The 24819-nt window shown below is 32.6% G+C and overlaps 3 protein-coding genes across 4 annotated transcripts; all 3 read left to right on the top strand.

Annotated features, from left to right (window-relative positions):
- Nucleotides 1-653: 653 nt before the first annotated feature.
- On the top strand, nt 654-3851 carry LOC145051454 ((S)-coclaurine N-methyltransferase-like). Of its 2 annotated transcripts, none has more exons than XR_013683630.1 (8): nt 654-1167; nt 1280-1439; nt 1581-1666; nt 1805-1848; nt 1948-2000; nt 2224-2605; nt 2718-2775; nt 2881-3851. XR_013683630.1 is itself a non-coding variant. In XM_078999429.1 (8 exons), exons 5-8 carry the CDS (start codon nt 2227-2229, stop codon nt 2892-2894), a joined length of 252 nt encoding a protein of 83 aa, XP_078855555.1. In that variant the 5' UTR covers nt 654-1439; nt 1581-1666; nt 1805-1848; nt 1948-2000; nt 2224-2226; the 3' UTR covers nt 2895-3851. The 2 variants fall into 2 exon arrangements, 1 of the variants encoding a protein (XP_078855555.1); XM_078999429.1 differs by having other exon boundaries at nt 654-1439; nt 2224-2322; nt 2522-2605.
- A 13996-nt stretch (nt 3852-17847) lies between these two features.
- On the top strand, nt 17848-20393 carry LOC145053628 (putative protein phosphatase 2C 27). Its single transcript, XM_079001702.1, has 4 exons — nt 17848-18180; nt 18608-18799; nt 18897-19108; nt 19694-20393. The coding sequence occupies exons 1-4, from the start codon at nt 18079-18081 to the stop codon at nt 20253-20255; spliced, it is 1068 nt and encodes a 355-aa protein (XP_078857828.1). The 5' UTR covers nt 17848-18078; the 3' UTR covers nt 20256-20393.
- Nucleotides 20394-22080: 1687 nt separating this feature from the next.
- Nucleotides 22081-22809, top strand: LOC145050185 (uncharacterized). The gene has a single exon (XM_078998476.1). The coding sequence runs from the start codon at nt 22081-22083 to the stop codon at nt 22807-22809; it is 729 nt and encodes a 242-aa protein (XP_078854602.1).
- Nucleotides 22810-24819: the final 2010 nt, after the last annotated feature.

The following is a 24819-nucleotide window of genomic DNA, read 5'->3' as shown; positions in this document are numbered from 1 at the left end:
AGGGTACAGGGTGCACGAGATCAGAATCTTAGGGACCAAAGTTATAAAATGTTTTTAATATCCCCCATGCGATCAGGAAACGATCGCTCCTTCTCTTCTATCCTTCGTTCCGTTACCTCGACGGCTCATGTGCCGTCCCTCCACCCTAATAACGTACCGGCCACCTTTCTTCTTGAAGGTGGGCTGCCTATGCGATGCAAGAGAGAGACGTAGGAGAGATCGTGAGAGAGAGAGAGAGAGAGAGAGAAGAGGAGACCGGTACAGCTAGGGCTGCAGTGGTTTTGTGTGACCTTGGATCGAACTAGTAAACAAAGACTACTGGGTAAGTTTTCATCCTCCTACTCCATATGTAATTGAGTCCCAACAAGCTTTTGTGAATACCTTGCTGCCGTTTTGAACATACACCCTACGCATAGCTTCCATTCTGTTGCTTTTGTTTCATGAACGTGCTGCTGATTCACTCTATATTATCAAATGAAAGATCATAAATGAAGGTAGCCATGAAACCTTGTATCTTCAAATTAAGTTGTCACTAGTTAGCCATGGAAAAACCCCATACATTATTCTAATTTTCAGGTCACAGTTTATGCTTTTCTTTTTCTGTTCAACCCCGAAGCAGGCCCGATCAAACCTTAATCCACTACAAGAATAAGCATCTATAGAGACGCAACCTATAGGGACAACAAATGTCGTTGCTATAGTGCACCTATAGGGACGACATGTCGTCTCTATAGAGTTGAGCAAATTTTCTTGAGCAGTTAATTTATAGAGGCAACTTCTCGTCTCAATAGGTTATGCGGGAACTTTGGCGGGTTTGTGAAAACCTATAGAGACGACATTCCGTCTCCATAGATTTAAAAGATTTTTTTTTCTTTTTATCTTCTGCTATTCACAACAACAATTACAGAAGCCAATTTGTTTTCTCTTTCGGATATTGCAAGTAAGTTAGGGCTTAAGGAATTGAAGCACGTCGATCTTCAATTTGGCTCATTCAATATCGGAATCGGAAGTTGTATTCTCTTACTACGATTTTGTTCATTACGAATTTGCTCATTTACCATCGAAAGCAAGTTCTACTTGATCGTCACACCTAATAAAGCTGAGTGGGATGTCTAAGAAGGCTTACATTAGATATTTCAATGTGATTTAGAACGGAATTGGCGTCAAGTATGTTCTTCATCTCTTTTGTTTTCCATATCATCATCGTGCTTTTTATGCAATTGATATGTATCATGTATCAGATCAAACATTGAATAATCAATTTTGTGATGAGTTGTAGGAATCGATTAGATATTAGTGATTTAGCTATTCAATTTGGATGTGCTACTATATTAGAGCTACCTGCCAAAGTAGTTCTATTAAATTTACTCAAAGAAGATGATTTAGAGAAGATCCTGATTAATCAACCATTAAATAATGTTCACATCAAGAACCGAATGGTAAATATCTTCATTTTCGTATATATCTCAAATAGTTTCAGAATGCTTTTGTTGATTTTAAAGGTGGAAGATCGGAGATAAATTAGTTCATCATTCCAATACTGAACTGGTCAATCTTCTCATATGCTAATTCACTTGCAGGCATCCTGTACATAATTTTCTTTCACAGAGCATTAGGTTTGATGTGACCCAAAGAAATTGATTTTAATCTCTTTGAAATTACATATGTAAGTAGCATCTACATCCTTTACATCCTTAATTGATACATATGTCATCTCAATTTATTACTTCATACATGATGGTATAATGTTGCATCCTAGGATCCATATTACATTATTACTTAATGTTAGAAACTTGTTTTTTAGGTGCAATGTGGTATAAGGTTTACTTGCGTGCTAAACTGCATAAGGTATGACTTAATGGTTTAAGCGTTTCTTTTTTCATCCTTTTGATATTAATTTTTTAACTTTTACAACTCAAAGTTGATTGAACTTTCTATCACGTACAGATATAGGTTTTTGTTGAAACAGGGGAAAGATGAGCTAATAACTTTTATGATCTGTAAGTGTAACTTTATACTTTTATGTGTGTATAATTCCTTCAATCATATTTTCATCTATTTTGTTGAAGCTTTTATGATTTTGATGTGTAAATTGCTTTCTAGATTGCAAGAACTTATGTCATTCCATATGTAAAACATCAAATTGGATGTTAAATTTCTCCTGAAAAAAATATAAATAATGCTTATTGTTAATCTGACTTGATTTGTTATTGGCTTTTACAGCATATGAAAATCTATAAAGATCTTCACATGAAGATGAAAAAAGATGCTTTTCTCTTTGTTCATTTATTCTGCCATAAAACATATGCTTACCACTTTGAGGTAGGCATACTAAACTTGTTTTTTTTTAATGATGAGTGTGAGGGCATTAACGTCTTTTACACAGCGAGTCTTTGTCATTTTTTGTTTCACCTTTTTCTCCAGTTGATATCGATACCAATGTTGTGTTTCTTTTTTATACTAAATTAATGAGACTAAATGACCATTTTACCCTTACATTCCAAATAAACAAATTTCACAGGATGTGAGTGATGATGATTGGATGACTAGGTACTTTTTCAGTGGAGGTACAATGCCTTCAGCAAATCTTCTCCTTTACTTTCAGGTTATCTCTCAAAATCCATTCTTTTCTTTCTTAGTAAAATACCCAAATACCCTTGTTAAGACAATAATATTTAAATACACAAGGCTTCACAGATGTTTAATTATGTGTGTAGGATGACGTTTTTGTAGTTGACCACTGGCTTGTGAATGGAAAACATTATGCACAACAAGGTACACAAAGAATGTGCCTATTTTCTTTCACTTAAGCCCGCATTAGTTTCAAATCTTACATTTTAGTCCCTTTAGTTTGTGAGATGGTTTTGTTTATGATATTAGTGAAGAGTGGCTAAAGAGAATGGATAAAAACATGGCATCAAATGGATAGTTTATTGGAGAACATTCTTCATTTCAGTTGCTGAATTATTTTTTTCAGGTTAATTTCAGTTGCTTCTGATCTTTTTAAATCATATGCTTCTTACATGAAGTCTACTTTTTGGATGATTGGCTTTGTCATGCTACTCATTTAGTTAGGGTAAAGGGTAAATACAAAAGATATCATATCTAAATTTTTATCAATTTGTGTGGTTTTGGAGGTATAAAACAAGCATCAGGTGACAAGATTGCGCTTGTATGGGATGCCGGTATTTTTATGTTTGATTTTGTTAATTAGTTTCTAATTATTTGTCAATTCTAGGATTTTTTTTCTTTTTTTCCTTGTTATAGTTCCTTAATTTATAAAACATCAGTTTATTGTTGGTTTTATGTTATGCTTCAAAATTTTGGTTTTATGTTATAATGGTGTTTTTTCAATTGCAGATGGAAAAAAGGGTGTGAGAAAATGGGAAATTTTCAAAAGTTTATGGTTTCAGCTCTTAATGTTTTTGCAGTTAAATTTACTCCTTTAGTTATATTGTGATTGTGAAAATTTGAAATTATAGAGAAAGAAGAGCAAGCTGTATAACTTGTGGGCGTAGCTATAGAGACGACACGTCGTCTCTATAGATGCATCTATAGAGAAGACAAGTCGTTCCTACAGATGCATCTATGGAAACGACATGTCGTTCTATATATAACATTATCTATCGAGACCGGAAACGTATAGCGACGAACCAACACGGACGACTTGTCGTCTCTAAAGGTAACCTATTGTGACGATATCCATAGCGACGACATAAACGATCTATTGCGACGGGGCTATGGAGACGAGAGCTATAGGGACGACATGTTGCCCCGGATACCTATAGGGACGACATTTTAACCTTTAGAGACGACAATTGTCGTCCCTACAAGTCCTGTTTCTTGTAGTGATCCTTCGGTTTCTCATGGTGTCATGACATGTTATTTTTCTTTGAAAATGAAATTGGAATCATTTCTCATTATTTGGAAAAAGACTATCTGTACAAATATATACAAGAGAGAGTACCAGCTAACCACTCTCTAACTAATCACTAACTACACCAACTAACTATAGTTACATATCTAACGGTAATAAAAGTCAACTAGAGTCAAACTGGTTATTACACCAATATAACAGCCGTAATTACCTTTCTTAGATGAACTATATTGCAGATTAAATAGCCATGAATGCTTTCTTCATGTACAACAATTATGATTACCAAGAGTATGGCTTATTTCAAGCTAGTTAAAACCCATTTTGAATGCTTGAAGTCATGCTCACGTATGGAACACACCCGATGAACATCACCTGGAACGATGACGAACTTAGGAGAACCACCATCGATGACGATTTGAATTCAGGGGCATAACAAGAGTGTTTTCCTCTTATCCCCCGGAGACCTATCTACAAACACCACCATTAACGTCGTTTGGTTGTAGTATCAACAAAAATCCAGATTTGTTTGTGGTTAGTGGTTTTCATTTCCTGCAAACATAACCCAAATTTATTGCTTCTTCTTCCCTGGGGAAAGGTAGAATACCAGATCAGAATCCACACAACCCAAATAGATTACATCCGATTTCAAACCCAAATACATTGCTTCTTCTTCTGTCAGTTCCATCAGCTATCAATTTATGTATGTTTATGTTAGCAGTTATTCCTAAAAACCATAAATCGTTTTTTGTGTGTTTATGTTAATCATGTGTGTGTTCTGTGAGAGTTTAATTTGCAGGTGTTGAAGAAGGAGAGAGAGAGAGAGAGAGAGAGAGAGAGAGAGAGAGAGAGTATCGGTAGTGGTGGGTGTGGACCCAATTCTTTCATTTTTAATTTTTAGTTAATAAATTATTAAAAAAAGAAATAAGAAGGGCAAAACAGTCTTTTCAAGTCCTCCATGGACTAAAATGAAAGGAAATTCTTGATTTTGGACCTGCTATGAAAGTTGAAAACTTTTTGGACCCTATCCAAAGTTTTTTGAATACCACAGGGACCAATTGTACAGTTTTGTCTTATTAAAATTATGATTTTGAACTTGGGATCCACTTAATAATATAGTGATATATGTGCTAATAAGTGAGGCTTTGAAAACTTCAAGTAAGTTCAAGACTTGAAATAAAAGGAAGATTTTACCAAGGCTAAAGGTGAGTTCATAGTTTTAACTCACTAAGGTTGTATGTTTGAAACGTGCAATCTGTAGATGGTGATTTGATTCACTTTAGGATGACCATGTCCAGCGCCGGCCCTAAGGATTCAAATGCCCGGGACGAGCCGCAAAAAAAGGCCCGTAAACCCTAAGGTGTGATGAATTAAATTATATAAACTGAAGTTTTTTAAAACGACGATAAGTTTCATAAATATACTTTTCTCATGTGAAAGTGTGAATCATTAGTTTTTAAGAGAAGCTTATCTTCAAATCGTAGAAGGATATTTTGTCAAATACTTTGCGAACAACAAGAAGATACAACTTCTAGTCAGAGTGAAAGGGCACAAGTTTCACAAATATGCTTTTCTCATGTGTTTCATATTGTATCTAGACCAAGTTTTAAATTTACTTTATCGAATTTCATCAACATCAACCTTAAGGAAGGTAAGATGGGGCATCTTCTGTCAAGATAAAACCATTTCATTAATAACCGATTCAATCACCAATCTGTAAAGTCTAATCAATTGATTTTACGAGTAAAGCCAAGTTACCAACTTTCATCAAGTGTAGCTATTGAACAAACTCAAAAGGATAAACCCAACACTACCGAAATCAAAGTCGATTAAAAAATAAAGTCAGATATAGGCATATAGTAGGATACTTGTTCATTCAAAAAGGATATCAAAGGGAAATCAAGGAACTAACCTGCATTTAGTTTTTCTTTGCATGTTTATGTTTTTTTTTGTATAATCTCATATATTATACACATTATAATAATCTTGCATTTCATAATGATCTATATATAGTAGTATCAGGGCCTAATATGCAAATGTTTGTAAAAAAAGTGAGAATCAATGGTGCTCATATGCTTTTAGTACACTGAAATCTAGCATTATTGTAGTCACTAAACCCAAATCGGATATATTTTTACTTGAAGAAGAAAATTTGTATCATTTCAATTTGTCGAACAAACTAACCAAATTTCTAATAAATAACATATTTGTCTCTCTTTTCATAACATCAATTGATTGTTATCATTGTATCAGGTTAGTGATCTGCTAAGTATAAAAAATTAAGTTTGTAATAGAGTTTGTGTTTGGCATGCAAACTTTTCTTGTTATTTTAATACTATTACACATTAGACACCATCTCCTACGAGCCAGGTTCTTAACAAATGCATTTTTTAAGTGTTTTTAAACACTACCAAAATCAAAGTCAATAAAAAAACTCAGAATCAAATGCATAATCCTTATCAGAAAACTAAAAAAACAATTTCTAAGAAGCAAAAGATAAGAAGGAAGTAATGCTTACGAATTTCTTAGAATTGGTGTTCAAGCTTGCTTTACTTTAAAGAAATTAGGAGTTTGATAAGATTTTGTTGATGAATCGAATCGTGTTTGAACACTGAGATGTAATTGGGTTACAGGAGTAATCTGATTCCTGGGTTTGGAACTGGTTTTCTTCTGGAAGTTATGATTGTTGGTTTAGATTCAGATGTGGTTGAGGGTATAATGGTGGTAATCGGAGACTACTGATTGTGGTCTGTTCGAAACATGAGATCTTGAGGCGCAAAAGGGTGAAGAAAGAGGCTGAAGGAGGAAGATTGATTGAAGCGCCTAAGTAAAAAAAATTAGGGCCCCTAAAATTTTTGGGCCCTGTTCCATTTCCCAGTTTGCCCTTGCCCTACACCGGCCATGACGATGTCATTACATGTGTTTGATGATGATATGATATTTGTGATGCTGATATATGCTTTGTGATAATGTCATGTTATGACCTAATTACTATGTTGCTTACACTTTGATGAACTTGATGTATATATTATGCTAGCTTAAGTTGCTTGAAATATGATGTATGGTTGTATTTTGATGTGTTGGTTATGAGTACATTGCATGTTTAATATACATTTATATGGTATGCATTACATGCGTTACTTAATGTATAAATGACATTGCGGGGTGTAATGGTCACGTGGGTAGAACCTTGCAAGTCTAATAGGTTGAAAGAGCTTAAGCCTTATCGGTTGTTAGTTGCATGAACTTTCTAGATGGTCGTGTGACACGTGGTTCGTGTACACCTCGGTGTATGGGAACTGGAGTAGTGTTGGCTTTATGGTGTGGCCGGCTCAAACATCACGTGGGAATCGGGAGGTGTATCAGCAAAATTGACACCGTTTGTATCGATCCTGAACCACACTACAGGGTACTTGTACTTTGCAGAGTCAGAGTAGTGGAAGTGAAGTCATGGGATTGGTGTTTCAGGTGGAAGTCATGAGCCACTTAGAGCCTTCGGTTGGCCGTGTACACAAGTAGTGAACGGGGTGTTTCTCTTGAGTTAGGTAGCACTAAGGGACACTTTTCTATCAGTCAGTTGGATAGATATAATAAGAGGTTGAATAAATAACAAAAGGTTGGTTACATATTAAAAGGTTAAATACATAACAAAATGTTGGTTGTATATTAAAAGGTTGAATATGTAACAAGAGGTTGGTTATTAATAAAAGGTTGAACAATTAAAGGTTACCTATATATGAAATGTGATTGTTTACATGCTACTCAGTTGTTTATATGGTATTTGGTTGATCATATATGTTATGTGGTAGAATTGTGGTTGAACATTTATGCATGTATGCAGTGGAATATATGACTGGTTAACAATATTATGCGGTTGTTTGCTATCTTTTACTTATCTATCATTTTTATGCTTCATCGTAAAATGAATGATTGACCCATTTGGGGTTTGTATGTTTTATGTGCAACTTTATAAACTCACTCAGCAGTGGTTGACACTTGTATCTTTTCTCTTTTGTGCCTTATGATTGGTGTAGGCAGTTTAGAAGAATGGCATTGTGAGAGGGGTTCTTATGGGTACTAGATTTATACTAACAATACCACTCTTGGACATATTTTTTATTATTTACTTTAAAGTACTTTTGTTTACATTTTAAATGGTTTGGAATTATGTTTGAATTTTTGAAGTAACATTGTGGTTTTGAAAATGTTTTGAATTAAAAAACTAAGTCTTCCGCTAATATATTCTGTTAAATAAATGTTTTAAAAAGAAAAAAATTATGGTGAAAATCATGACATTACAAAATGCCCAGATCTGAAGTGGCAACTTCCTGAAATGATCAAACCTAAGAATGACTCCAAAATGGACCCAAAATGACAATAAACTTCCAAGGAGTAGATCTAAGCAATAAATGGTCAAGGTTTCAACTTTATACCTCTAAATGGTTGCAACAACAGAGAAGATCCCGGATCTACAGCCTTCCTCTCAATCAAGCTTCTTCAAACTTAAAACTCCTTAATAAGAACACCAAGAAACACTCCTCAAGCTCACACACACACACAAATAAGAGAAAATGTACAAACTAGGGTTTCCTGGACAGAGGGGGCAGATAAGGAGGTCAAGCAAAGGCCATAAGGCCTTTAAATAGGGTGCAACACCCTAAAAATTAGGGTTTCATAATCAGCCACCAACTTGTCTAGTTGAGACCTTCAACTCGACGAGTTCAAAAAGAAAAATTACCTTTTAAGCCATAAATCTCATACCTGGGAATCGAGATGTTACACAACTAAACCATTTCATATTCGTCTTACTTCATAATTGCTCCCACAATCATGACCGACTATGAACCTTTAGAATAATAAGATTATTTATGGATTAAAAATGTTAATATAGAACAGAACAAGTATTAATATAATGATCATATCCCAGTATATCTAAACATTATTTAATAATTGTTGTTATAATGTTCCAATATCCAAATACTAAATTCAAATCAAAATCCCTTTACTGGAATAATAAAAGTCTTATGGCTGAAGTGTGACCACTCATACTTAGCTTAAAAAGAAAGATTTTATTAATGGGTTCGACTAAATTTAATTTGTGTGAATTCTGCGAATACAATCATCTCCATATTTGCCATTACTCTAAGTATAGTTAAATATTTTGGAGAATATAATTGGTGCTCTTATGTGACATAGAGTTCCATAGCTTCATTAAGTACACTCTATTACTCACAAAAGATTTCTAGGTTATCCCTTAATGGAAGGATTCAACCTAATTTTTCAATGGTCTAGTTCATCCGATTATATTTGATTTCAACTTCTGAAAAGTAATGTATTCTTATTTAGTAGATTGTGTTATTTTGTATTGCTTGGATCTTATTCCAACTAAACTTAATCTTCATTCCAAAATCAAGTCATAATCCAGTTATAATTCATAATTATATATATTTATTTAGAAATCAAAATCCCGTGTAGCTCTTTACTTTAAGATTTTTTTCTAAACTACTCATATACATTCTCTTAGCTCTTCTTAAGTACTTTTAGAATGTTCTCACAGTCATCTAGTGACTTAACCTTGTATTCAATTTTGTATATCATGATATGACATAAATGATGGATTCATTTGCCAAGCAAATAGAATATAACTCATTTCATCTAGCTCAACCTATGTGCTAGGTCGTTTGAGACATACTTAAAAGGTGTCATGTAACAATGCAAAGACTCATCCAAAGGAATCCTGTATCTTGACCTCTTTCAAGATATTGTCATTTCATGAAAAAAAAAAAAAGAATTTTAAAACCTTTAACATTCATCTTTATCTATCTCTTATAGATTTTACATTCCAAGAATGTATCTTGTCATTCCTAAGTCTTTTATTTTAGAAATACTTTTCGAGTCAAAGTGAAAACCACCTTTCATAGTCGGAACGTCATTTCAAATGATTAAGTATGTCTCTTTCATACAAGATTAGGAATATCACTAACCTCCACTAGTTCTTAGTAAACACACACACGTTCTTTTTCATTTTGATATAAAAGCATACCTTGTATCATTATATTAAAATGAGTATTCCAACCGTGAGATGTTTGCTTTATATCCACAAGTGGATCTTAAGCCTTACACATTTGGTTATGATAACATGAATTAAGAAAACCTCCAGGCTAAACTATATATATATATATATATATATATATATATATATATATATATATATCTTCTAGTAGATGTCTATTAAGAAAAGCGGTCTTTCTTGAAATCTATTTGCTATATCTCATATTAAGAATATGAAGTTATAGGAAATAATATCCTTGTTGATCTAATCATAGCTACTTGTGAAAATTTTTGATCATAGTCAATGTCATGAGTATGATAAGGACCATAGTCAATGGCATGAGTATAAGAAAATCCTTATATAACAAGTATTACTAAATGTATATATATATATATATATATATATATATATATATATATATATATATATTCTTTCTAGAAGAATCTCTTACTCCTTCTAGCTTTGCTATAGAGAGAAATATTAATCAAGATCATACTTGATTATTAAGCATGGATTACATCTCAATGTTCACGACTCTAAGTCATTTGTCTGATCCAAGATCTGATATAACATTTTGATAGTTGATGGTTTAACTAGAAACCATCAAGAACTCATCAATAAGAGATTCCACATTTCTCAAGTCATAGATGTTTTCTACCATTATTGTGAACAATTTGTGTTTATGAATAGCTATTATTCATGTTTAACAATTTCTTGTTAAAACGAGTGCCAACAATTGTTACATACGACTATGGTTCTTGAGCTGCTTCAATTTTCATGTGCCTCCCACTTGCTTTGTCATTAGAAGCTTGCTTTCTGCTAACTCAGCTTTCATAGGAATAAATGAACTTATTTTTGGTGGGTTTGTATATAATAATCTTAATGCCCTTTTAGAATATTCTAGAATTATGTAATTAGTTGGTGTTTGTATTCTAGATACAATTAATAGTGATTGAAGTACAATCCCAAAAAGGTTAAAAAGGAGGAAATTTCTACCGATTAGAAAGTAAACTATATCAAGTAAGGTTTAATTCACCCTTTATCATCACGAAGGCCTTAGATGGTACTACTGGGTTGTATCTTGTGCTTAATCACAGACATTCATCAGAAAGGAAGTCATACACCAAAGTGTATAGTTCCTTAATAATTATTTTTCTCTACACTTTAGTGAAAATATTATTAGGAATCTTTTATATATAAATAAGATTCACATATGTCAAATAAACTACATTATTTGCCTTCAAAGATCCATTTCTTGAAGTTGGAATATGTGGATTTCATTTATACAATAAAGATAACAATGTCATAGATAAGTTGAAACAAGTTTAAGTCAACAGTTCTTACATATAGAACTTAATTTTATTTATAGAATGTTGATATTTACTTTGTAATTCTATTAAGAGATCTAGTCTCACAAATAGAAGTCAATCATTTCAGAATATGAGTATTATCGTTATGAAAAACGATCTAGTAAATAATCAAACATTTAAATAAATAACTGAGACATAAATATTTAGACATGCTAAATTTAAAACATACATTGTTCCAAAACAAACATTGTTTTATATTACAAGCAATTTATGTTCTAAGCATAAATAATAAACTAAACTTCGAGAGTGTAGTTCCAACTTGCTTGTGCTCAGCTAGTTACTCTTCTATAAATATTTGCAATCAAGTTACAAATACTATATTAACATTTAAGTACCAAGTACTTGAGTGTTACTCGAAAAGTATGAGTTCTATCCGATAGATACCTAAAGTACTAGTCTCTTCTAGACTTTCTTTCTAGATAAGAGGAGCAGTTCCTCTACCAGTGTCCAGTTTCTTCACAAAAGAAACAAGATCCATCTATGTGGGCCTTATTGGATTTCTTGGGCTTAAAGGTGTTTATTCCATAAAACATGGGCCTTCTAGATCACACAAGGTGACTCTTTCATCGTTGCACTATTCCAGCAAAATATCATTATATTTATTGGAATATTGCTTAACCTGTTATATTATCATATATATATATATATATATATATATATATATATATATATATATATATATATATATATATATAAACTATCCAAAACTTCCTAGAAGTCATGAATTGTTCCTAGTATGATGTTAGAAGCATCTTGAGCATCATAATTATGCATTTACTAGGTAACATATTTTGGTCTATTGCTCAAAGTAACTTGTTTACGATTAGGACCTTTAAGTGTATACAATTTCACATCTCTCATGAGATTGTCTCTTAAGACATGAACTCATTCATTAAAGTTGTATCTATTGAATGTTATTGTTTCATTAAGTCATTTAAAGAGAAATGACATTTCATGGTTACGAGAGTGGATTATATATCTACAAAATTTTAACAAAATTCATTTAGTATTTTCAATATTTAATCTTTAATAATTAATACCCTTTTAGTTTCTAAAAATTAATTATTAAAGTCTAGGATCCAAGTTGCAAAACAAATAAATGGTTAGTTATTATTTATCTCATTCATCCGAATTTAACCCGATAGATATCGATTATCAATTATATACTACTATATATAATTCCTAGATTTATGGGATCGCTAATAACAAATTTAATTAGACATGTTTGATTTTATCTATGCCTCAGAACTCTCTTGCTTAGGTATCCTTTATCATAAGAGATTTCCGATCAAATCGTCCAATTTGAAAAACTTGTGTAATCGGCCTATAACTTGGTTAAAGAAATCGCGAAAACACCTCGGTCATCAAAAGATAACACCAAGTGGTTAGGTATCATTTATCCCACCAGTGCATACAAGAGACGTGCGAGTGTTCTTTAAAAAGGATTGCATTGATTTGAGGTTTGTAAGGGGTCTTTGATGTTTTTATAATTTTAGTTTAAAAAACATGTCATATCATGGTTATTGCATGCATTCAATAAATCATGGTATACTTTAAAAACTTATTTCATGTTAAAATCACATTTTTAACAATGTTCTATATATAATATATAAAACCCGGTTTTATATAATTGACACGATCAAAGTTTTAAATTAATAACTAGTATTAAGTTATATCGTTTGAGAACTTTAGAGCATTTGGAAACCTTTTAATAAAACTTCCTTTTATAAAAATAAGGGTTGGAGTTTGATAAGTTTATAAATCTCTATTTTAAACTTATACAATTTTAATCCCGAAATTTTACAAGTTACTAGTTTTAACGATAAAGTTTGTTTTATTGTAAAACTATTTTTAGCATCTTATGTTAAAAGGTAAATTTCATTAAAACCAAACTCATTGTGATGTTTATTTATGTTCAAATATTATTTTGCATTTAAAAAATTAATTTATCAACCATAACATAATAATAATAATAATAATAATAACATAAACATAAAACAACACAAGATTGCATAACAATTATAACATATGTGCATAAACTAAGCCATTAACTAGTAATAATTTTGTGAGCCATCATAAAATTATCAAGTCCATTCCTAAAGGTTCATAAGGGACATTTATCTTGTAAAATCTTCATGTGTTCCCACTTGCTTCAACACCTTGTAGCAAGTTTATAAAAATAATTTTATAAAGTTTGAGAAACTTTAATAAAATTAACTTTATAAACTTTTGATCTTCAAAATGGTCACCATCTTTATTTTTGTTATATTTTTTTTTATAAAAATAAACTATTTCTAAAACTAATCTATTACTTACAAAAATGAACAAAAGAAAACTATATATTTAATTATTACATACCATATCAATAAATAAATAGTTACAACCATTTTAAATAAATCAACACATGCAACAATACAAAGGTCCATGGCTAGTTTATGCACATCATATATATATATATATATATATATATATATATATATATATATATATATATATATATATATATACTCAAAAATATATAGAACAACTTTTTGTTTTTCTAAAACAACTTTTATGACCAGAAAGATGCATGTAAACTTTTGGTCAAAAAATAGCAATTATAAACATTTTAAAGTTGTCATAGAAAATCTGTATGGATTTTTCTTGCAAAGAGAAAACCATCCATGTTTTCCAAAAACAAAGATTTCATCAACTAAATAAATAATCTAATTAATCTTGCAAAAATGTCTCTGATACCAATTGTTGGGTTTTTATTCAAAAATCTGGTTTCACAACCGGTAAAAATGACAACGAAAGCTTTAAAAATGTTGAATACAACTAAAACTATTTTACACACCAAGGATCATTTTGCAAGAGTTAGAAAGATTAAAACAACCATAGAAGGGAAAACATAACCTTTGAAGAATTTGATCCTCATGGAAGGTTGGAATTTGATGAAGTGTGGCATGAAACTCTAAAGCAAGAGTTTTCTACAAGTATCCACCAAGCAAGAGTAGAACCATCAAAACATACTAGTATTCACTTGTAATTTGTTGTTCACAAGCCTTGAAATATATATCAAATATATGTTCAAAGGTGAAGCAACAAAGGAGCTTTGTCTGGCATCAAAATGCAACTAGCTTATTTTATATAAACTATACTCCCTCCGTCCTAAAAATTATTGTCCACGTTTGATTTTTAAAGTCTTTCTATGTCAACTTTGACCATAAACTTTATTTGTGTTATATAATTTTTGATGAAACTTATAACAATGAAAATACATTTAAAAAAACAATCTCTTTATATATCTTGCATATATATATATATATATATATATATATATATATATATATATATATATATAACAAAAAGTATATTATTTGAGGTCAAAGTTGAACAAAAGAAACTTAAAAAGTCAAATGTGGACAATAATTTTGGGACAGGGGAGTATTTTATATAAATTGAACTAGTTTATTAAGATATAAATATAACTTATAAATAATCATACTTTATGATATATTTCATAAGTTGTTATTTATCCAACAAATATTATTTCCACAAATAATAAATTCTCAATTAATAAAACATTAATTCCATGAAATAATAATTTTCCAATTAAATACAAGTATTGATATATTTATTAATAATCAAATTATACTAATAAATAATCAATTGACGGTAACTTGCTAGATGGTGTGACCCTCTAGGATCATATATTATTAGCAATATCATTCTCTAATGACTCTTAGGCATACTAGATCTTTCAAGAACACATCAAGCGGGAATCAATGATGAGTTGAAGAGAACATGTCGTGTATATACATAACATGCGCCGCATAGGAGAATTATAGTTGTACGAAGACATTTGCACTTACGCACCACGTTCTACATTGGCAGAAAAACTATAAATATACCTTTGTCTTTGAACTAAAGAGGATACACACTAGAGATACAACATAGAGGAGTCATTTTCAAAGTCCAAAAACTGATTTCAAGGCTGAAAAGCTGACTAGGAGTAGGAATCTAAAGGATCAAGAGCATAATCATTAGGGATGTGTTTGGTTTGCTTTATTGTCTATATTTAGCAAGCTATTATGATTTCCTTATGTTCGTTGTTTCAGATTTTGGGCTAATTACCCTTTCTTTTTGTTTTGATGTAAATAAACCCTCAAATTCATGGTTTGATTTCTATTTGGATACTATTAGTTGTTCAATTTATTGATTGTTTAATCAAAAACCCTTATGTGTTAAAGTTTGTATCTTTATTGTCTGTTGCTGGGTTAATATAATCTAGACGAGCAATTTGACTGTGTTTGATTGAATCATAGTTGTTTTATGACCATTAAGACAATTATGACTAGAGATGGACCAAATCCTAAAGTTAGGCTATAAAGTAATTAACTTTAATGTGTGTGAATTTACCATCCTGTGCACCAATTGATTCTCATGACCATTGAGATCAATTCAAATTAAATCTTGCATTATACGAACTAAAATTTGATAATAGGGATTAATTAACATCATGAGCATTGAGTTCATATCCTTACCATCATTAAGGTTAGAATCAGACCAAAAGGCTTAACCACACTAGGAATCGGTGAACAATATCTAATATTTAATTGCACTTTGTAATCAACCATAACTGAATGAGGTTCGAGTCAAATAAAATTACATTTATTTATATGTTTGCAAATCAGATTTTTTTGTTTTTTGTTTTTAGTTTCTTAGTTAAACAAATTTCCTCTTTTACTTCGATGTTTTTAGTTAACTGATAATTAGAGTTTGTGAACTAAATGATATTAATTCCCCTAGAGTTCGACGACTCGGTCTTACAAAAACTATATTGTCATACGATTAGGTATATTTGTCTAGCTGTGTAATAATCCATAAAATTGGTAGGTCAGTATATAAATTTAAGACTAGATTTTACACCGTGTTTCCATATCAAACACTGGTATTTCCACATCAATCATCGCCAGAACCACAAATTTATTATATTGATCCAACAAATTAATAGAATTTAGGTGATGTTGATAATATTACATCTAACCATGATGAAAATGATGATATACATGGTAATGAACGTGGTAATGATGATTATATAGAAATTGAAGAGCCAAAAGATGAAATTGCTTTAAACTTATAGACACAAAAACGAATGATATTGAAGCTGAAATTGAATGGTCGATTGTAATAAACAATTACACACAAAAAATCATTACTTGATATGTTAGATGGCGTAGGTATATTCAGCCGTACAAAGACCATATGCCAAATATATCGGCTCCTGACCCGGTATATTTAGCAGGGCCATTGCAATGTCCTCATCGAAAAACAATTCTGAACCCACTACTTCTTTATCATCTAAAAAAGGTTACCTATTGTGATTTTAATAAGAAAGCAATTACGATATTTGTTAGCATAGGAAAAGACTTTAAAATTAATAATATAACTATTGAAAAAGCCTAATGGATGTCCAAGGTGGTAAAAGTCATGCACCTAACACATGAAATGAATAATTTTAGTTGGTTTGTCCACATGTAATAATTGTTTAGAATCCTATGAAATTAATCCGTAAAATGTTGGATACCATCATTAACCAAAATCAATTGTTATACTCAATGGACGATCGGTGATAATACTAGAAGTTTCAAATTCAAACACTAGTGTTCGCACTGATCTTCGAGGAAACAAAATGATTTTTAGTTTTTATATTGTGTTCTCTAAAGATATGTAGCATAAATTTAATATCTTTTTATAATTCTGGATTTATTAATAAATAGAGCAATCCGCACAAAATTACTATGTTCGAATTTTTTATTTATTACCGTTTAACATTGTATTTTATTTAGATCAATAAAAACATTTATTTTGTTAAACAAAATTCCACTATACAAACTATGATCACTTATTTACTTATTTAGAATTACCATGATTCTCTATTTACCAAGCATCATACTTTTTCTTTTTCAATATTACTTTTGTCAATTCAAAATTTATCAAGTGTTCACAATACTTTTACTTTATATTTATTTAATTAATATTTAAACATTGACATTTAATTTTCTTTTCTGAATTTTAATTAGTTTAAATTTTAATTCTTTCTTTTTTCTGATTTTTTACTTTGGATCTATTAATATTATATGATAATAGACATAAAATCCATTATATTTTTTGTGTTTTTATGTGTATATTTTATTTTCGGTCAACTAGAGACAATTTTTTCCCACTGTAAAAGGTAACATATATTCTATGAAATATCATCTTATTTTCTGAATTGGTTTTTTGTTTGTCATTTTAATACGGTGAATGAAAAACTATTTCAGAAAATTAAAATGACATTAATATTTTAGAAAATACATATATAGTTTAATGAAATGTCATATTAATTTTGACATATTTTATATCAAAAATAATAGTCACAACAATCGCAATAAAAAACTCTTTCAAAAATAAATGGTTTTATTAACCAAACTAAAATTTAACGGTTGAATCATAAAAAAGTTGTTATATTGCCATATATTAAATATTCAATCATTAACATTTAATTAATGTATATATATAGACTATAGTTGTCAAATAAAACGTTGGAAATACATAATCTACCAGAAAGCAGAACTACCACCATCGTCCTCTCGCCTCTTCTCCCCTTTCTCTCTCCCAGTGTCCACACACCCGCAAAGAAAGTCTACAGCAGAAGACATTTCTTGATCCAGTTTCATCTCTGTGTTTTTCGTTGTTTCTTTGAGAGACAAAAGCAATTTACTTCTACTTACAAACCGATCTCAAATTCATCCATTAATATGTGTGTGCACGACACAGACAAGGATAATCTAAGCCATTCAGCAGAAGATAGCAGCGCACAGCTTGCTTCCGATCAGATTACTCTTTCAAATTCTTTTCCGGTAACTACTTTATTCCTTTCTTCAACATATTGTTTGTCTACAACCCGTTCGATCATATGCTTTTCTTCGATTTTCAACCTTTTGAACCAAATTCCTTCGTGGGTTCTTCGTTGTTTTGATAATTCAAACTGGGTTTTGTTTATTTCGAGATTATCGTCAGCTTTTTAAATCTAATTAATGAAAGTGCTGACTTTTCAATTTTGGGCCAACTTGTAGTTGTCCTTGTAGGGCCAACTTTTTCTCGATCTGTCATGAAGTTCCTTCCCAATGTTTCTTTATTAGATCTTACTAATTTCTACATGTTTGATCCCTTTTTTTTGGAGAAACTTTGAATTTCCATGAGTTCAATTATGTTTTATCAGAAGTTAATTTGATTCGAATTCTGATTAATTCTAGGGTTTTACATGATTTTGTTCGTTTTCATCAGATGGATAGCATCGGTGAGAATGCAGTTGTTACACATGAAAAACAGGGTAATTTCATCCCTGTTCTTCGATCTGGAGACTGGTCTGATATCGGAAGTCGTTCATACATGGAGGATACACACATTTGCATTCCAAATCTAGCTCAAAATTTCGGTGATGAAGTCTCCCACAAAGAAATTGTCTCATTCTATGGCGTAAGTTCTTACTTTTTATCTATAAATTTAGCTTCTTTTCAAAGAACTTGAAGATCTTCAAGAGTAACGATCGTTTTTTTTTCTTTTTGGGGAAAAGGTGTTTGATGGGCATGGAGGAAAGGGGGCATCACATTTTGTTCGAGATCAATTACCAAGAATCATAATTGAAGATGCTAATTTTCCATTAGAGCTTGAGAAAGTTATCATGAGATCATTTATGGAAACAGATGCTGAATTTGCAAAGTCATGTTCTATTGAACGCTCTCTATCTTCTGGCACAACTGCTCTTACTGCTATGATCTTTGGGAGGTTAGTCAGTCATGTACTTTTATTTATTTTCTTTTTTGTTTTCTTAGACCATTAATTAGAAAATCTACATAACTATAGCAGTGATTTTATTTTATTTTATTTTTATTTTGTACTTGAATGAATTTGCTATAGTTAGGTAGATTTTTCAAAAAACCATGTTTTTGCAACGGGTAAAATTCAAGAAATAGCAATGTGGTTTCCATTTTTTATTCTTATTAGAGCATTATATTTTCAATTTTTCTTATTAAAACATTGTACATTCAAGTTATTTCTTATTAGACCATTGTACATTACAAAATATACTCATTATAACAATAAGTAACATGTTGATTTGAATTATGATGACATGACAAAAATTAACATGTTTCTTTACAATATCATCATCCACATAGGACGTACATGTGTGATATATCACTGAATTTTATAACTATAGCATCAAACTTTAATTTTATTAAGACATATTTTATCATTTCATGTTTACACAAGTAAAACATGTTTCTTAAAATGAGACAATAATTTCTATCATCCACCACATAGGACATACATGTGTAATGCTGATGAAAGTATGTTGCTATTTCTTGTCAGATCTCTACTTGTGGCCAACGCCGGAGATTGTAGGGCGGTTCTTTCCCGCCATGGATTAGCTTTGGAGATGTCAAGAGACCACCGTCCATGTTGTCACAAAGAAAGGACACGTGTCGAATCTTTAGGTGGCTTCATAGAAGATGGCTACTTAAATGGTCAATTAGGTGTGACTCGAGCTATAGGTAACTTTCACATAAAAGGTCTGAAAGGAATTGGTGACAATTGTGGCCCATTAAGTGCTGAACCGGAGGTTAAAATGGTCACTTTGACTCAAGAAGATGAGTTTTTGATAATTGGAAGTGATGGGATTTGGGATGTTTTTAGGAATCAAAATGCCGTGGATTTTGTTAGGAGAAGATTGCAAGAACATAATGATGTGAAGCGGTGTTGTAAGGAGATGGTGGAGGAGGCGTTGAAGAGAGGGGCGGTGGATAATTTGACGGTGGTGGTTGTGTGTTTTCAGGCGGAAGTGCTGCCGCAAGTGGTGGTGGAGAGAGGTAGGGTTAGGAGGAGTATTTCGGCGGAAGGGTTGCTTAATATTAAATTCCATCTTGACTCTTGAGGGGTAAAATGGTCTTTTTTTTCTCTTTTGTTTTTGTGTGTTGGGTAGGTTTTGTGAATATATTGATGTAGAGAAGAGAAACAATTTGTAAATGGATAATGATTTTGTTAATTTGAGATGAATAATGTCTTAATCACATGTGTTTTGTGCAATAGAAGTCGTATTATACATTCTATTAGGTCCAAGTAAATTCAATACTATATATATATGGCTAATAATTGGTTTTTAAAACGTACTTTTATCTGTTTGTTCAATTATAATAGTATGACACGTTAGTTTGTTCTTACTATTACAACACTGTATTTGGAAAAAAGTTTCATTATAACAACATTATCTTATTATAAAACACTTTTCACTGCAATATTTGTAGATTTTTCAAGACGCCCTAATAATATTTTTGAATAATACTATATATAACTAGTAAATCAATATTTTAAAACATTATTGTTTCACATGATATATTTATATCCGACATGATTCATATTACAATAAATGAATTTACACCCGATGAATAAGTTAAGAACCATCTTTCGATCATAAACAATACACAAATACTTATTCAATATCTATACGATGTATTACAATGTGTAGAAACTACTTGATCATATGGAACAACTCAGGAGCTGTCAGAAAGATAACAAACAACAACAAAACTAAGATTCTGATAGCAGTTTCGGATGTTCGATGTGCTCATCGAACATCTAAAACTGCTCCAAAAAACAAGTTTCAAATCACGAAACCCTTCATCATCATTTATTCGCACTTAACGGAAGCCATTTCCCTTCATTCATTTTACTTTTTATCTCACTTCCAACCCTCATCAACAACAAAACCGCTATACATGAAGACATTATAAGCATAAAAACATACTATTCCACCCTCTAGTCGATATATATACCCAGCCAAAAGTGGACCAAGGGATGCACCAATTAAACCTGTCCCAAATTGATTATATCACTTACTGTTGGGGGTCCTATGGTGGATCCAAACTATTACCTTAGTAGTCTAAAGATATCTCGAAGAGATATTAAACACTTGGTCCCATAAAAAAATGTTAAACTTAACAACGAAACGAATAACAAACTAGGATGTGGAAATACGATCACAATGTCTAACAATGAGAGCAACACATACCATGATATAACAAAAGTAAATGACAAACAAAAAAAATTACAATACACGAGCATTTAATGTGGTTTCACCGTCGGGTTGATGGTGTACATCGACAGGGAGAAATATATGGCTTATATTATTGATCAATAGTCAAGTTGGGGTTACACATAGTTCACCTTTTGATTATATATACATTGGAAAGCATATAAGGACATCTTAATCTCAATGATCCAATTGTGCATCACTACCGAATCCAAAGTTCTACATTGGTGGTTTACACATGCTAAAATCTTTATAAATGCATTTCCTCTTCATCATTCATCCTCCATTGGTGCACTCTCCATGTGAGGTTCATTCTTCACACTACCATATGATCCACCGTAACTGCCACATCTTGCTTCATTACAATGATGTTCACCATATACTATCCTTGCTTTCCTTGCTTTATTTTAACGTCGAGTCTCTTACCTTTCAAGAATTTCTTGCATTTTCCTAATCACTTTCTCATCTTGTTTAGCTATCATGTCTCAAGTGTCTTAATAAAAGTCTTGTTGTTTCCCACACAAAGAGTCGTGTTCAACAATCTGGTATCATAGCAAGGTTTCTTGATAGTGAGAATGAGTGATTCTCGTTGTATCGTGAGTAGTTTGTGACTCTACAAGTTTAGTTTCGAAACTAGCTTGTTTGGTATTACCGAGGTACTGCCAACACGATGGGTGATCTCCAAGTCGTCGGAGGAATCAAGAAACTCAACAACAACAACTACAAAACGTGGGAAACATGTATGAAGTCCTACTTACAAGGACAAGATCTATGGGAGGTCGTTGGTGGAAGCGAAACTACGCCACCAGAGGAAGACGTTAATGGTGTTTTACGTAAATGGAAAATCAAAGCAGGCAAAGCAATGTTTGCCTTGAAGACCACAATCGAAGAAGAGATGTTAGAGCATATTCGGGATGAGAACTCCCCGAAAGAAGCTTGGGACACGTTTACGACGCTTTTCTCAAAGAAGAATGATACGAGACTACAACTTTTGGAGAACGAGCTATTATCAATCTCACAACGTGACATGACGATTGCTCAATATTTCCACAAGGTCAAGTCAATATGTCGGGAGATTATTGAACTAGATCCGCAATCCGTCATTGTAGAAGCTCAAATGAAGAGGATCATTATCCATGGACTGAGGCCGGAATATAGAAGCTTTGTTACTGCTGTACAAGGATGGCCCATTCAACCATCACTTGTAGAGTTTAAGAATTTGTTGGCCAGCCAAGAAGCTATGGCCAAGCAAATAGGAGGCATCACACTGAAGAGTGAAGAAGAAACACTCTATACAAGTAAAAGTCTGAGGAATTTCAAGCCACCTTCTAAAGAAGGATACAAAAATGTTGACAAAGGGAAGAGTCAGTCAGGAACCTCACAACCATGGAGATCTTAAAGGACTGACAATAAGAGTTCTCGGGGGAGGAGGTTGGAAGGCAACTGCAACAATTGTGGAAAGGGGGGCCACATGTCCAAGGATTGTTGGTCAAAGAAAAAGTCTGTGGAAAGCAATGTCGTAACTTCCAAAAAGGAAATAGAGGATGAATGGGATGCTGAGGCATTATGTTCCATAGAAGAGAATGAGTGGGCACTCATGGCAATGATGGGAAAGTGTATCAACTATGAGAATGACTGGATCATTGATTCAGGATGCTCCAATCACATGATCGGCGATCAGAACAAACTACAAGACGTGAAGGAGTACAAAGGGAGTCGCATGGTACTCACAGCCAACAATGCACGACTTCCAATTGCTCAGATTGGAAAAACAACGATCATGCCTGGTAATAAATATGACATGGTGTCACTACATAATGTTTATCACGTGCCAGGTATGAAGAAGAACTTGTTGTCGGTATCGCAACTAACATCGTCAGGCAACTACGTCTTGTTTGGCCCACAAGATGTGAAGGTCTATCGAGATCTGAAAATATCAGAAAAGCCAACAATGGAAGGACGGAGAGTGGAGTCCGTCTATGTGCTCTCAGCGGAGTCTGCATATGTAGACAAGACTCGAAAGAATGAGACATCTAATCTATGGCCTGCACGATTGGGACATTTTGGCTATCACAAGTTGAAGGTAATAATGGAGAAATCCATGCTTAAAGGCTTACCTCAACTTGAAGTCAAAACAGATATTGTTTGTGTTGGATGCCAGTATGGTAAAGCTCATCAATTACCATACAAGGGGTCAAATTTTAGAGCAAAGAAATCACTAGAGTTAATTCACTCGGATGTGTTCGGTCCAGTCAAGCAAACATCAATTAGCGGGATGCGGTACATGGTGACGTTCATTGATGATTATTCGAGATATGTGTGGGTTTTCTTCATGAAAGAAAAATCTGAAACATTCTCAAAGTTTCCAGAATTCAAGACAACGGTCGAAGGAGAAGTGAGAAAGAAGATTCGGTGTCTACACTCAGACAATGGAGGAGAATACACCTCGGAAGAATTCAATCGCTATCTGAAAGAATGTGGTATACGTCATCAATTCACATGTGCTAACACACATCAACAAAATGGTGTAGCTGAGAGAAAGAATCGACATCTTGCAGAAATTTGTCGAAGCATGCTACACGCGAAGAATGTCCCAGGAAGATTTTGGGCTGAAGCAATGTGAATTGCTGCCCATGTGATCAATAAACTTCCCCAACCAAGGTTAGGTTTCATCTCACCCTTTGAGACACTATGGAACATGAAACCTACTGTTAGCTACTTTCAAGTATTTGGCTGCGTTTGCTACGTATTTGTGCCTAGTCATTTATGTAGCAAGTTTGACAAGAAAGCACTCAGATGTATATTTGTTGGATATGACAATCAAAGAAAAGGATGGAGGTGTTGTGATCCAACAAGTGGAAGATACTACACTTCAAGAGATGTAATGTTCGATGAAGCATCTTCATGGTGGTCATCAGAGAAGAAAGTATTACCAGACTCGGAAATTATTGAAGAAATTCTAAAACAAAAGAGGGGGGGAGCAAACTGCACACACTTGGCCAAGTGTTGACACACCTGAAGATCCAAGTGACATTGATGTCACTGAGCAAGAAGTAACTCAAACAAGTAACGCTGATGAAAGGGAGACGTCACCTCCACAACTTCGAAGGACAGAAAGAATCTGAAAGCCTAATCCCAAATATGCTAATGCGGTCATTTTAGAAGATGGTGTTAAAGAGCCGGAGACGTATGAAGAAGCGTTTAAGAATAAAGCTTCGTAGAAGGCAATGGAAGAAGAAGTTACAGCTTTAGAGCAGAATCAAACTTGGGAACTAGTACCAAGACCAAGAGATATAAAACCCATTTCCTGCAAGTGGGTTTATAAAATAAAGCGTCGCCCAAATGGATCAATTGAGAGATACAAGGCTCGTCTGGTGGCTCGAGGGTTCTCACAACAATATGGATTGGA

Source organism: Lactuca serriola, chromosome 5, assembly GCF_051521515.1.
Source record: "Lactuca serriola cultivar US96UC23 chromosome 5, Lser_US96UC23_V15, whole genome shotgun sequence".
NCBI lineage: Eukaryota > Viridiplantae > Streptophyta > Magnoliopsida > Asterales > Asteraceae > Lactuca > Lactuca serriola.
The sequence above is the reverse complement of the archived record's forward strand: the minus strand, read 5'-3'. Positions and strand labels throughout refer to the sequence as shown.

Bases quoted from the DNA above. Each gene is read 5' to 3' on its own strand.
- LOC145050185 (XM_078998476.1), top strand. From the start codon at position 22,081: ATGGGTGATCTCCAAGTCGTCGGAGGAATCAAGAAACTCAACAACAAC.
- LOC145053628 (XM_079001702.1), top strand. From the start codon at position 18,079: ATGTGTGTGCACGACACAGACAAGGATAATCTAAGCCATTCAGCAGAA. The intron at 18,800-18,896 runs GTAAGTTCTTAC...TTTGGGGAAAAG, and splicing joins AAATTGTCTCATTCTATGGC to GTGTTTGATGGGCATGGAGG. The intron at 19,109-19,693 runs GTTAGTCAGTCA...ATTTCTTGTCAG, and splicing joins ACTGCTATGATCTTTGGGAG to ATCTCTACTTGTGGCCAACG.
- LOC145051454 (XM_078999429.1), top strand. From the start codon at position 2,227: ATGAAAATCTATAAAGATCTTCACATGAAGATGAAAAAAGATGCTTTT. The intron at 2,323-2,521 runs GTAGGCATACTA...CAAATTTCACAG, and splicing joins CATATGCTTACCACTTTGAG to GATGTGAGTGATGATGATTG. The intron at 2,606-2,717 runs GTTATCTCTCAA...TTATGTGTGTAG, and splicing joins ATCTTCTCCTTTACTTTCAG to GATGACGTTTTTGTAGTTGA.